The following is a 14,046-nucleotide window of genomic DNA, read 5'->3' as shown; positions in this document are numbered from 1 at the left end:
GAATTTGTTTTTAATAAATTACAAGAAATATGATTGGCTGACTTCAAAAGTGTAAGTGTCACCAGTTCATGTTTCCAACAGGGTTGCCCAGCAACTTCCACATCCTGTTGTCCATCTGTTCGTATCACCTTTAGTTACTCCTGTGTCCTGTATTTTGTTTTTATCTTTTCCTTTGTTTATTATTGTTTTTAATATGTATAATGTTACCATGTGGTACAGAAAAATAGGAGCATAATATAATAAACACAAGGACAGGTCAGCATCACAAGAGGGAGCAGAAAGAAACAAGGACAAACTACACAAAAGAACAAGGACAATCTCCATATCTTCTTCAAATAGATAGGCTCTCTCCTCATCAGTCCCAGTTCCTCTTCATCTATTTCTTCTCAGCCCCTGACAAGCATACTCATTGAGGGACCATCAAGATCTTCAATCTTGATCTAGGAAGTGTAGGTTAACTCTTTCTGGTCCAACTGCGAGCATAGCTCACAGCAGTCAAAATTACATTCAAGACGCACTGCGAGCATAGCCCGTAGTAAGGTTTGAAAATTCACTAAAAATTGAGAATGAGCTATGCACGCATTCTGGCAGCTACACCATGTTTCTTCATGTATTAGTTATGAGAGTATTTAAACAGATGGCAGCATTATCTGTCCAAGTCAGAGAATTTAAGATATTATCGACAAGTGTGCATTAGTAGATGTTACTCAATGTGCTCTAAAACATGGCTTCTCGCACCAATCAAGTGCTTGATGAAAGTGATATTTTTGATATTTTATGTAATTGTAACCCCTCATATCTAGAAAAAACAAGAAAACTTTTAATATGTAGATATTCTTACATATTCACGCAAATATGAAACACACAGCAACATGCGGTAGGCTGTGAAATGAATTCTAATCATAATGAAATGCAAGATATCGTTTCAAATTCATATTTGGATGCCAATAATATTTCCATTTGTGCATAAAATTACAGTTACATACCTTCAGTATCATCTTCACTCTGAGTATCTTCACTAACATAACCTTCCGAGCCACTATCGTCACATAAAAATATATAAATAAAATTTTTAAGAGCTCTCATTTTCGTTATTGCTGTTACAGTTATTATTGAACAATTATTTTTTATATCAGTTTCATTATTTTGGTTGTTTGCAACTGCAATGCACATTTTACATTATCAAAATAGGGTAAATATAACAGTATTTCAGAAAATTGTACTTACTTAGTAATGTGTCTAACTTTTATTCATTCGCAAAACATGGTATAATTTTTAAACAATTTTAAAATCTCAAATGGTAGCAAACATAAAACAAACAAATTTTTTTTCAAAACTAGATGCTCAAACAATCGCAAATAAAAAAGAATCCTGCAAATATATCTTATAGGTACAGAGATACAACTTTTTTTAAAATCCTTAAAAATGCCCAGTCCAGAACGTTTGTTAGGAATATTCACGCCCAGACCAGAATGGGTTAAGAAGAAAGTTGGATAAATAAAAGTTTTCATGTTTGTCCTCATCTCCATCTGCTCCCTCTTCTGACGCTGACCTGTCCCTGCGTTTATCCTCATACATGTTTCTTCTTTCAATGCATGACTTGATTTGACACTTTTTTGTTCCTTTCCATTACATTTAAATTTTTCTTATTGAATAGTAAGTACTGAATATAAGCTCCTTTTTTTGGTTTTGTTTTTTTTAGCATTGGGGACAACCCTCATCCTCAGTCTCATAGTAACCGCTCATACTTTCAACTTCCAAGACTTCTTGTTTGTCCATTCACCCCTATGGGAGACAGTAAGCCAAGTGGGGGCCACTATGCTGTTCGTGTTGATTCTCGGAAATACTTTCCAGGGTGCCTTACAGTCTACTATGATACTAATTACCAAATTTTCGTCGGTCGGCCAACTGGATGCTCGCATATGTGTGAGTAATGTCCTTATGGTTGTCATTAACACATAATGTGTACAAGCCTTTTATCAGGATTTCAAGGCTTGAAAGTAAAACATGGTGATCATTATGAAATTGAAACTATAACATGACTTTGTAAGTGTTTCTCTAACAGCAATCATTATCTGATTTCAAACTCAGATCTACAGCAGTAACCTCCAGGCAGCACTGCTATCACAATAGCTTCCATGATGATGATGTTTCAGTCATTAGATGATAGACTACTTTATCCATTCTGTATGACGTCCTGTCCAACATTGTAACTACTGCAGTCTATATTTTTATTATATTTGAATCATTGAATCATTTATTTGCCATTAAATATCAACATAAACTCTTATACAAGCTTACAAATAATGAACTGAATGATAAGAAATGAATTATTATTATTATTATTATTATTATTATTATTATTATTATTATTATTATTATTATTATTATTATTATTATTATTATTATTATTATTATTATTCCGAGGTTTGGTGGATCAGCGGAGGTGAAAAGAAGGTGCGGGCTTGAATGGGTCTAACTACAAATCCAAAATTGATTTTAAAACTTTAACAAGGTTATATTTTCTTTCCAAAATCAACAAGTAACAGAGTAACAGGTACCAAGTAGCAGAGAAATAAGTAAAAGATGCACAATATTAGTACAGTTTACAGTTCTTGGGCTTTGAACTCCTCTCTTTACATATGGTGAGCTCTTGGCTCAAATTTAGAAGTTATAACTTTACATAAGGGCAGAAATCCCCTAGTACATGGAGCGCTTGCTCCCACCTAGCACTGTCAGGCCTCCTAGAGGCACACATCAAAATACAAGAAAGAGCAGACCTGCTCTCAATTTTACAAGCCTATTAAAGGCCACAATAAACTTTACTTCTAACTGTCCTCAAGGCACACTTGCAAAGAAACAGGGGTACCTTGTACCCAACCTACAGGGCCTTCGCATGAAGGAAAAACAACAGGTTAAGTTACTGGCCCAAAGTACAGTGAGGACTGGAGGCATGAACTTGCACTCCTAAATACACATTTTAAAACCTAAGTGGCGCTAGGCCGATTACACAGGGGCTAATCCCAAGCTAGGGAGGTGACTCGTATGAGAAAAACTTTAACACATTAAGGAAGAGAAGAAACGGTTATGAAAACGTAGTCACCTCAACTTCAAAATGAAGGGGAGCTCGAGAGGGTAAAGCACACTCTATCCCCGCTTTACAGTTAAAGAGATTTGTAGTTTTTACATAGACTGAAATGTGATTTACATTTAAAAAGATTGGTTACATATTAAAGGTTTCGAACCTTCCCCGCAAGTTAAACTGCTGAGCTAGCAAGAAAAGATGTTTAAACGGCCATTACCTTTTTAAGAGCTGCTTCCAGAAGAAAGAGGCGCTTCCTGCCTCCTGCTACATATCCACACGCTAAGCTAGATGTTGTACGAGTGGCTAGGAGACCAGAAAATCAGCAGTTTTTAAACCCTCGTGGAAGATTCGAGACCTTTCCTGAATGAAACAGCCACACCGACAACCTTTTATTGGTCGGTTAAAATTTACACGTCAAAAATGAAGAAGAAACCTGTGATAGGTGGGAAATAAAATACAGAAATTATTGACTGGCTAGCTTCAAAATAGGCGGAAAGAACGGGTTAATATTGCCAACCCACAAATGAAAGAACGAAATTTAGTAAAGAACAAACTTACGAAAACAAAAATTCTTCCAAAAGTTCCTTCACTTCGCACCAGGGTACATGATCATAGATTTTTTTTTCAAACAGTGACATCTATAAGAGAATGTCCACACTTGCTGATCAATGAGAAACAAAAAAACAAATCGAAATACACACAGTGACATCTTCAGATAAACAGTTGAGTTGATTCCGTTTTTAAAGTTCAGAGTTTCATTTGGCGCAAGATTTGAACTGTACCGCCCGGTACAATTATTATTATTATTATTATTATTATTATTATTATTATTATTATTATTATTGAACCGACCGACCGACATAGACGCTGGCTGATGTATACCGTGGATGCCATTGTGTAGGCTACTTGGAGCCACCGGCAGTGCCAATGCACTATGAGAGACTTTGTCTCGTTACCAAAAATTGATGCCTGCTAGGCTATCAGATGACAGGAATCTGAAATATTTGTCCGAAATGAGTAAATTTATAATACCTGGCAACCAGGAATGAGTTAGCTGGAAAATTTATAATGTCCAATAACGGACCATTTATATTGGTATTATGAATTTACTCATTCGGGACAAATATTTCATATTCCCTATGGGAATCAACATCTATATAAACATACCACTTAGTCAAGCAGCTCGTCTCCTTTCTCCCAAGTCTCTCAGCCTAAACTTAGCAGCATTTTCATAGCACTATTATTTTGTCCTAAATCACCTAGAACCAATCGAGCTGCTTTTCTTTAGATTTTTTCCACTTCTTGAATCCTGGTGAGGGTCTTACCCGAGACTTATATGCCCTCTCCTTCACATCTTTACTACAGCCCCTAAATACCAAAATAACCATGTGCAGAGATCTGTACCCTTTATTTACAATTCCGTTTATGTGATTACCCCAATGATGATCTCTCCTTATATTAATACCTAGGTGGGTACTTACAGTGATCCCCATAAGGAACTTTCACCCCATCAGCGCAGTAATTAAAACTGAGAGGACTTTTCCCATTATTGAAACAACCTGACTTTTAACCCTGTTCATTATACCAGTACCTGTTGTCCATCTTACATCATTGTCGAGGTCTCTAGAATTATTCTCAATAGAATTGAATTACAACTTGACAATGAACTAGGAGAATATCAAGCAGGTTTCAAGCCTTGGAGGAGTTGCCCTGACCAAATTATGAGCCTCAAACTGATCATGGATTACAACAGAAAAAGAAATAAAGATATGGTGGTAACATTTATCGACTTCAAGCAGGCCTATGATTGTACTCACAGGAAATTTTTAATAAAAATTTTACAAACATGGGATTACATCCTAAATGAGTAAATATGATAAAATTAACTCAGTCAATCAAATCAATCAATCAATCAGTACTGATCTGCATTTAGGGCAGTCGCCCAGGTGGCAGATTCTTATAAAAGAATATAGTCGCCGCCAGCCGAATTTGGAATTCCCTACCTGCTGAAATTAGGAGCGTGTCAAACCACCTCCGCTTTAAGAAACTCTGTCAAACCTGGTTAATAAATAATAATGATTTCTTATAACATAGTAGGATCAATCAATCAATCAATCAATCAATCAATCAAAACTCTTACAGAGACCAAATCAAAAGTAAAATTCAGAGGCGAATTATTAGACCCATTCAAAGTAACTACTGGGTTACAGCAGGGTGATTGCTTATCACCATTACTAGTTAATTGTGCACTAGAAATGGTAATGCGAGAATGGTTTAGGAAATGCCCTCCAAATATTAAAATAGGTAGGAAAATCCAAACAGATTGCCTTCGTTTTGCAGATGACATGGCATTACTAGCCAAAGATTTAGGTGAAGCAAAAACTCAAATACCAGAGCTTCACACCATTGCAAATAAAATTGGCCTTAAAATATAATTTGAGAAAACAGAAATTATGCTCCAAAAACCAACAACATTAAAAGAAGTACATATTAACGATACTAAAATTAAAATTGTAACACAATTCAAATATCTAGGTGAGTTAACAAATACTGTAATTTAAATGAAAAACCTTCAATTCAAATAAGGGCAAACAAGTTATCTAAGGCACAAAAATGAACATGGGAAACTTACGAAAATAAATGCTTATCCATTAATGAAAAAATCAAACATTACAATACAGTCAAAGCCAGAACACATATACCACAGAAACATTATTCCATCTAAATGAACAATTCAAAACTGAGAGATTACAGAAGATCAAAAGACAAATTGGAAGAACTTGTATCAATAAAAGATATAAAAAAGATGGGCAATGGCGAATAGTACCTAACAACGTTGTATATCAGAAATTAGAACCCATTACTGATACCATGCGCAAGAAAAGACTAGGGTACTTTGGCTACATCCTGTCAAGGTTAGATTTGTGACTTCTGAAACAGCTAGTGCAGTATAATCTTGCTTCATAAAATACTACAACTGGATGCAGATGGGTAAAAGCAATTAGGGAGGATTCGAAAGAAACTGGCCTTACACCAGTTGACACTATGGATAAGGATAAAGTAAACACACTTAAATATATGACTTTTCACTTTACACTCACAAAGAAGAAAATCCCAACTAGAATATTCTCTACACAATAAAGGGCAATAATATCAACATGTATGAAGAAGTACTGGGAGGACTCCAAGGCCCAGACAGTTGCTACCAGGAAATCGACAAACCAAAGGGTTGATTAAAGTGATCCAATGTTGTCTCAAAAGAAAAAGAAGGAGAAGAAGAAGTTGCATCTTATTCTTGTGCCTTATTTATTACTCTATACAGAATAACATCATCCGCAAAAAGCCTAAACTCTGGTTCCTGTTCTTTACTCATATCATTTATATAAATACTTTGTCTGCAGTGTATTACATAGCGATTGTGAAACTGCACTATTGGAAAAAAAAAAGGAAAGAGATTCATTGGAAGCAAGGAATGCTGGACTGAATAAAAGACTAATCGAGATGTTGTAAAGGAAATCAATGAACAACGGAGACTGATAAAGGATATGGAAAGAAGGAAGATAAAACTTGTGGGTCATATTCTGAGACATAATGACTTCCTAGTAAACGTCTTTGAAGGAAAAATACTAGGGAAGAAAGGAAGAGGAAGACCAAGGAAGACATATTTCGAGGATGTGAGAAAATTGATGGGATGTAAAAACTACAAAGGAAGTGAAGAGAACAGCAGGATTGAGAGGAGAACGGTTGCAGTGACAAGGCTTAGCCTTTAGTGTATGATGATATACGTAGTACAGTCGTTAAGTTCTGAGATTGACCGCATGATGGTCCTGCGGTGCACTATAGCTCATAGGTGGTGCCGTGGTATGGTAACATTTTAGTTAGTCTCTTGTCCTTGCAAGGTACAGTTGAGTGCATGCGCTGGAAGCAGACGTAAGATCGTTGTTGTGATGGTGATTTAAATGCGTCAGTCGGACCTTGACATGTCACAGTTTGAGCAACGGGTAAACATCAAGTTCTGCCATAAATTAGGCAAAACCACTGCCGAAACGTTTGAAATGATGCAGCAGGTTTACGGTGAGGACACGTTGAGTCACAGTGTTGTGTTTAGGTGGCACCGACATTTTGTGCAAGGACGGGACAGTTTGGAAGATGGTGTGCGTACTGGTCGGCCACAAACAGTTTGAACGGAACGCAAGATCCAAGAAGTTGCAACACTAGTGCGTGCTAACCGCTCCCAATTGGTAGACAATCTCATAGCAGCAACAGGGGACAGCCATGGTACTTGTCACAAAATTCTGACGGATGACATCAACATGTCTCGTGTTACCCAGCAGAGTGTGCCACGAATCCTGTCGCAAGACCAATGTGATGATCGCATGACAATTTGTGGTGACCTCATCAGTAGTGCTGACGTTTCTCAACTGGATAATATCTGGAGACGAAACATGGTGTTTCCTTTCAGTGGTACTTCCAGCAGCTATACCAACGTTGGGAAACGTGCATAACGGCCAATGGCAACTATTTTGAGAGTGGATGTGGTTCTGTTTAAGTGGTTAACAACCAACGGAGAATATTTTGAGCGTGGATGTGGTTCTGTGTAGGTGTACACCATGTAATGCGGCACCGTGTACAATATACAGAGTTGTGTGGGTGCCTATCCTCCAGGCATCAAGTCTCAGAACTTAATGACTGTACTACGTATATATAAGAAAACATAAAGGCCCAATAAGATAAATACAGGTGGTAGGTAAAAGTTTAGGAACACAGGACAAACAGAAAAGGATAAAGGGTTGCTACAGGATAATATTGGAAAGGAAGAAACAGGTGCCAAATCAAGTCATACATAAAGAGAGAGGAACAAGAAAAGGAATACATAATAGGATGAACACAATGGTGGGTCAGATTGAAAAGAGGGAACAACAGAAATAGGATACAAAGACAAACATGAACCGAGCTCTCATCAGGGGCTGAGAAGAGATGGATGTGGAAGAACTGGTATTGATGAGGAGAGAGCCTATTTGAAGACAGGTGTGGAGATTGTTCTCGCCCTTTCATGTTTCCATGTTTTTCCTCAGTTTAGATAAGGGCAAACAAGTTATCTAAGGCATAAAAATTATCATGGGAAACTTTCAAAAAGAAATGTTCATCCATTAATTCAAAAATCAAACCTTACAATACAGTCAAAGCCAGAAGCCACATATGTCACAGAAACATTATTCCATCTAAACGAACAATTCAAAATTGACAGATTACAGAAGAATGAAAGACGAATTGGAAGAACTTGTATCAGTAGATAGACAGTGGGAACAAGAAGAGAAACACAAACTAGGACAAACATATAGGCAGGTCAGTGTGTGAAGAGGCAGCAACAGAAAGAGGAGACAATAAAACCATGAAAAAAAAAACAGGAAAAGAACAATGTTCATATTTTCATACTCTCTTCACATCAATCCCCAGGTTACAGCACTCCTTCAGGAGATTGTCCTGATGTTTACAATTTCTGTAAATCCTCACATATACACTCCCCTTGTTCTGGTTCTTCTACATCCATCTCTTTTCAGCCCACTACGAATCCATTTGTGCTGTTCAGTTTCATCAGGAGGGCGGGTTTAAACACTCATTGAGGAGCCAACTTGAGAGATCTGCAGTTTTAATGCAGGAAGTGGAGGATAAGAAGAACCAGATAAGTACAGGAAAAGCAAAGATAAATTCAGGTGGTAAAATATTATGAATACAGGATGAGCACAAATGAAGAAAAGGATCCCAATGGGGAGGCAGCAACAGAAAGAGGGTCCGGCTCCATGGCAAAGTGGTTAGCGTGCTGGCCTTTGGTCACAGGGGTCCAAGGTTTGATTCCTGGCACGGTCGGGAATTTTAATCAGTTGGTTAATTCCCCTAGCATGGGGACTGGGTATATGTGCCGTCTTTACGCACGGGTCGCCTACGGGTGTCAAATGAAAAGATCTGCACCAGGCCTCCCAAGAGGCCACATGACATTTCATTTCAATACAAAGAGGAGACAGGAAAAACATGACAACACAAATGGAAAAGAACAATGTTCATATCTTCATACATTGTTGTCTACAAATAGATAAGCTCTCTCCACATCAATCCCAGGGTTACAGCACTCGTTCAGGAGATTGTCCTGATGTTTACAATTTCTCTGCCCCTTGTATGGAAGGTCCTAGCATTAACTATTAGTAACCAGTTTTCCACCCAGAATGACAGGGTTTGAATCCTGGTGGATCCTGAGGTGGAACTTTCTTCTGAAAAGTCATGTAGGATCAGGAAGGGCTTCCAGTCTTAAATCCCTAGATAGAGTAACTCCAGTGACCCCAGAAATAGTGGGATAAGCTGAAGAAAATGTTATTTAGAAACCTATAAGTGGGAACAGCAGAAAGAAGGGAAAATTATAGGAAATGTTTGTTTCTTTTGTTAAAGGACTTAGAAATATTGTAAGTTTAATTGAAAACTTTTATAACTGTTGTAGAATCTTGAACCCATCAACAGCAGAATTCAACAGTCCAACTTGCCAGCCAACTGGCCAACAGATGGCAGCATCATCTTTAAAAATGTGAGAGTAAAGTGTTGGCAACAATCATCTGTTGCTCCCTATGGAATGTCGTTTACAATACATCCAAATGAAAAGATTGGTAAGCAAATTACAACTTGCTTTAAATATGGAATAATTACTCCATGGAAATAGTCAATCTCTAATTGGTTTAATTACATTCTATTGATGAAAGGTATCATATTTTATTAATAAAATTGGAAGTATTCAAGCTCTTTAGGGTCGGCGGATGCAGAATGGGTCTTGGCCCCTAATTGGCCGCAGCTGGTCCATGGTCCGAGAGCTCTGCACTCCGACTGGCCAACCGAGCAGAGGAAGGATGGCAACAGCTCTACTGTGGCACTGTGGCTCTGTGCCTCTGTATTCAAGAGACAGAGAGGAGCTGGTCCCCAACGTCGACTGTCCTGAGAATTTTCTATGTTTCTCCCTTCTCCTGTACTAAGGCGAATGCCGGGACAGTTCCAAGTATAGGCCACGGCCACCAAACCTCTCACTGTCTCCAATACAAATCTCCTGGCTTGAGAGACGGCATCACCGTCTAGGAGGTCTGCCTCCCCCTCAGGGAAGGAATGAAAACATTTAGCAGTAGTAGCTCTTTAGGTTCTTCCAATTGTCAAATCATTATTTTGCTCAGAAAACAGAGAATTGAGGTGAAAAATTAAGCGTTAATAATACAGGTTGGTCGACCACCACTGACCTACATTTAGGGCAGCCTTCCAGGTAGTAGACTGCCTATCAGTTGTTTCCCTAGTCTTTTCTTAAATTATTTCAAAGAATTTGGAAAATTATCAAACATCTCCCTTTGTAAATTATTCCAATCCCTAACTCCTCTTCCTATAAATGAATATTAGCCCCAGTTTGTCATCTTGATTTCGAACTTCATCTTCATATTGTGATCTTTCCTACTTTTAAAAGCACCACTCAAACTTATTTGTCTACTAATGTCACTCCATGCCATCTCTCCACTGACAGCTCAGGACATATCACTTAGTCAAGCAGCTTGTCTCCTTATTCCCAAGTCTTCCCAGCCCAAACTTTGCAATATTTTTGTAACGCTACTCTTTTTTTCGGAATTAACCCACAACAAATCAAACTGCTTTTCTTTGGATTTCTTCTAGTTCTCTTGGTGGAGATCCCATACACTGGAACCATACTGTATTTGGGGTCTTACCAGAGACTTATATACCCTATCCTTTCAATCCTTACTACAACCCCTAAATACCCTCATAACTATATGAAGAGATGTGTAACCTTTATTTACAATCCTGTTTATGCGATTACCCCAATGAAGATCTTTCCTTATATTAACACCTAGTTACTTACAGTTATCGCCATGAGGAATTTTCACCCCATCAGTGCGGTAATCAAAACTGAAAGGACTTTCCCTCTGTGTAAAACTCACAACCTGACATTTTCCCCTGTCTGCCATCATACCATTGCCTTCTATCCATCTCACAACATTATTGAGGTGTTTTAGGAGTCACTCACGATCTTGTAACTTATTTATTACTTTATACAGTATAATAGCATCATCTTTTACTCATATCATTTATATGTATAAGAAAGCATAAAGGTCCAGTAATAATCTCTTGAGGAACTCCTCTCTTAATGATTACACGATCAGATAATGCTTCACCTAATTCTCTGAGCAGTCACTCTTTTGTCTACATCAATTGTACTAATTTTTGCCAGTAGTCTCCCATCATCTATCCCATCAAACAGCTTAGACAGGTCAATTGTGATACAGTCCATTTGACCTCCTGAATCGAAGATATCTACGATATCTTGCTAGAATCCTACAAGTTGAGCTTCAGTAGAATAACTTTTCCTAAATCCCAACTCCCTTCTATAAACCAGGTAGTAATTTTACAAACATGTCTAATATAATCAGAAAGAATGCTTTCCCAGAGCTTACATGCAACACACATCAAACTACTCAATCGAGATATTTACGCCTACACATACTAATAATAATAATAAATAGAATAATAATAAAATTGACACAATATGAAAAGTGAAATAGTAAATAATATTGACACTTAATAATATGGATAGGGAAATCGTAAAATAACACAGTGGCAGTGAATATTTCATATCAAAGCTTGGAAACGTGGTGGTAGCTATCAATACGCAAGATCAAATCGTACGCTGGGAATTTATAGGCCTAAATGACAACTAAGAAAGTATTTGTGGAAGCTGCAGGAGCCCTTTGAGGTGCATGGGAAGGTATGACATTATGGGGGAGAAAAGGTTTGCAAGAATCACCCTCTAGCACAACTATATTAAAAATAACAAATGAAAAATTACAAGAAACAAAGTTAAATGATAGAGCAGCTTTTACTTAACACATTTGACAAACGGAGACAATTACGAATCCAAAAACACAAATGAATGGATTATTGATTTTTTTTAAAAACAGGTGAGACTTGAAATTACAAACAACGGGAATCTAGGGTAAACCCAAACATGTTAAATTTAGAACTTTAAAAATTACATTAAGAAAGGAAATACCGAAATACAAAGGCATTAATTTAAATCAAACAAAATCAGAAAACATTGAAAATAACATGAAAATAGCACTTACCGTGGAAAACTGGAGTTCCCGAGGGGAACTTCTCGAGCGCATCCGCACTCGAGGATGGTCAGATGGAAAAGACATCGCCTAATCGCCTCCCACTCGCAAAGCGGCCTAAGGCCAGAAATTGACAAATCACAATCCACCAATGGGAAACAAATTCCACTAGATTCCCTATCTTTTCGCCAATAGGAAATCTCGTTATTTTAGCGAATGAAATTGCATGACCATATATGGTCATATTAAGATAGTTAGCAACTTCTCGAGATTTCCTATTGCGACACCTTTTTCAACAGCAATAACCACACATGCGGTATAGGATGTTTCATAACTAAAGCACCTTTATATTTTCATCAGGTTACAATTTTGACATACAGAATTACAAAAAAAAAAATTAAAATAATTCTACAAGAAATTCTTCAAGTTAAAACATCCCAAGTGTTTTTTCTTCATGCTTGCTGACATTAATTTAAATTATCAATTACATAAAATTTACATACAAAAACAATCACTTCAAAACAATTCTCGCATCTTGCAATGTTCATTTACAGTTCCAAATATATTCCCCTAAAAAATTTATTACAATTTTAAAAATATTCCAGCAGAGCCCAGAGTTCTTATTTCTTCATTTCTCAGAATACAACATATTACAAACAAAAATGAAATCCTGCTGTCCTTTCTTGATGACAAAAATGCAATTCTGCTGTTCTTTCTTGATGACACACCTATCACATCATCCACTTCGTGTTTATCACCCTTTCCTTTATACACAGGGGCTAGTATAGCAAATCTCCATTGACTTGGTACCTATAGCTCCTTCATGCAAACAGTTTTCAAATAAAGTACTTCAGATATGGTACTATATCCCAACCTTTAGTATATCCCTAGAAATCATATCAGATCCAGCTGCTTTTCTAGTTTTCAATTTTTGTATCTTATAGTAAACGTCTTTGTTTTCATAGGTAACTTTCAGTACTTCATTAGTATTAGTCACCTCTACCTGGACATTATACTTGTAACCAACAATCTTTAAATACTACTGACTGAATACTTCTGCCTCTTGTAAATCTTCACATTGTAATTTGTGTGACCACCACCACCACCACCACCACCACCACCACCACGTGCTCTTTGTGCGAGAGTCTCTGTATTAACAGAAGCCAGTCTAATATTGTTCATTAAGTTGTTGTAAGAGAAGTGCCTTCTACTCATATTATTAGACCTCATTTGCCCATTTCTCACGCTGATAGCGAAGTCATGATCTCAGCATGTGTAGACTGCAGCGGACATACTAGCATTTATTTTACTTTCTTGAGACAGCATCAGTACTTGATAATGACTTGCATATTACTCTTTGGCCAACCCATCTTGTAGGTCTGATGTCACTCATGAACTGGAAGATTTGCTGAAGAAGTGTAACATTGGCGTATGTATCCAAGAGACGAGATGGAAGGGAGACAAATATAAGAACCTTGGTGAAGGTTATGAATATTGTACTTTTATGGAATTTCAAACAAGAGAATGGAATGGCAATTGCTGTGAGCTCCCAGATTATACCCCATGTTACCAAAATTTAGAGGATTTCTGATAGAACAATGGTGGTTATTATTGACCTGGCAGATGATGTGATAAAAGTATTCTGCACATATGCACCTCAACAGAATTGCTCAGATGAAGAGAAGGAACAGCACTGGCAAGAACTAGGAGGAGGTTTCAAGTGATCAGAATGGCAACACAAGTACTGTACTAAGTGGTGATTTAAATGGGCATATGGAGGAGAAGATAAATGATTATGAATGTCATACATGAATGAAT

General features: G+C 37.3%; 2 protein-coding genes across 3 annotated transcripts in view; both read left to right on the top strand.

Annotated features, from left to right (window-relative positions):
* The window catches only part of LOC136881324 (ATP-binding cassette sub-family C member 12), a 171,790-nt gene extending 169,828 nt beyond the window's left edge, over positions 1–1,962 (top strand). The window contains exon 25 of the mRNA XM_067154145.2: positions 1,703–1,962. Within this exon, the coding sequence (XP_067010246.2) occupies positions 1,703–1,962 (260 nt within the window). The remainder of the gene's footprint in view (positions 1–1,702) is intronic.
* Positions 1,963–9,581: 7,619 nt separating this feature from the next.
* The window catches only part of LOC137502358 (ATP-binding cassette sub-family C member 5-like), a 43,722-nt gene continuing 39,257 nt past the window's right edge, over positions 9,582–14,046 (top strand). For both annotated transcript variants that reach the window (XR_011018738.1, XM_068229373.1), the window contains exon 1: positions 9,582–9,738. Coding sequence is in view for 1 of the 2 variants with exons in the window: in XM_068229373.1 (XP_068085474.1) it covers positions 9,705–9,738 (34 nt within the window). In the remaining variant the exon portion in view is untranslated. The remainder of the gene's footprint in view (positions 9,739–14,046) is intronic.

The sequence above is a fragment of the Anabrus simplex genome, chromosome 1 (genome assembly GCF_040414725.1).
Source record: "Anabrus simplex isolate iqAnaSimp1 chromosome 1, ASM4041472v1, whole genome shotgun sequence".
NCBI lineage: Eukaryota > Metazoa > Arthropoda > Insecta > Orthoptera > Tettigoniidae > Anabrus > Anabrus simplex.
Note: the sequence above shows the minus strand (reverse complement) of the source record. Positions and strands in the feature narration are given on the sequence as shown.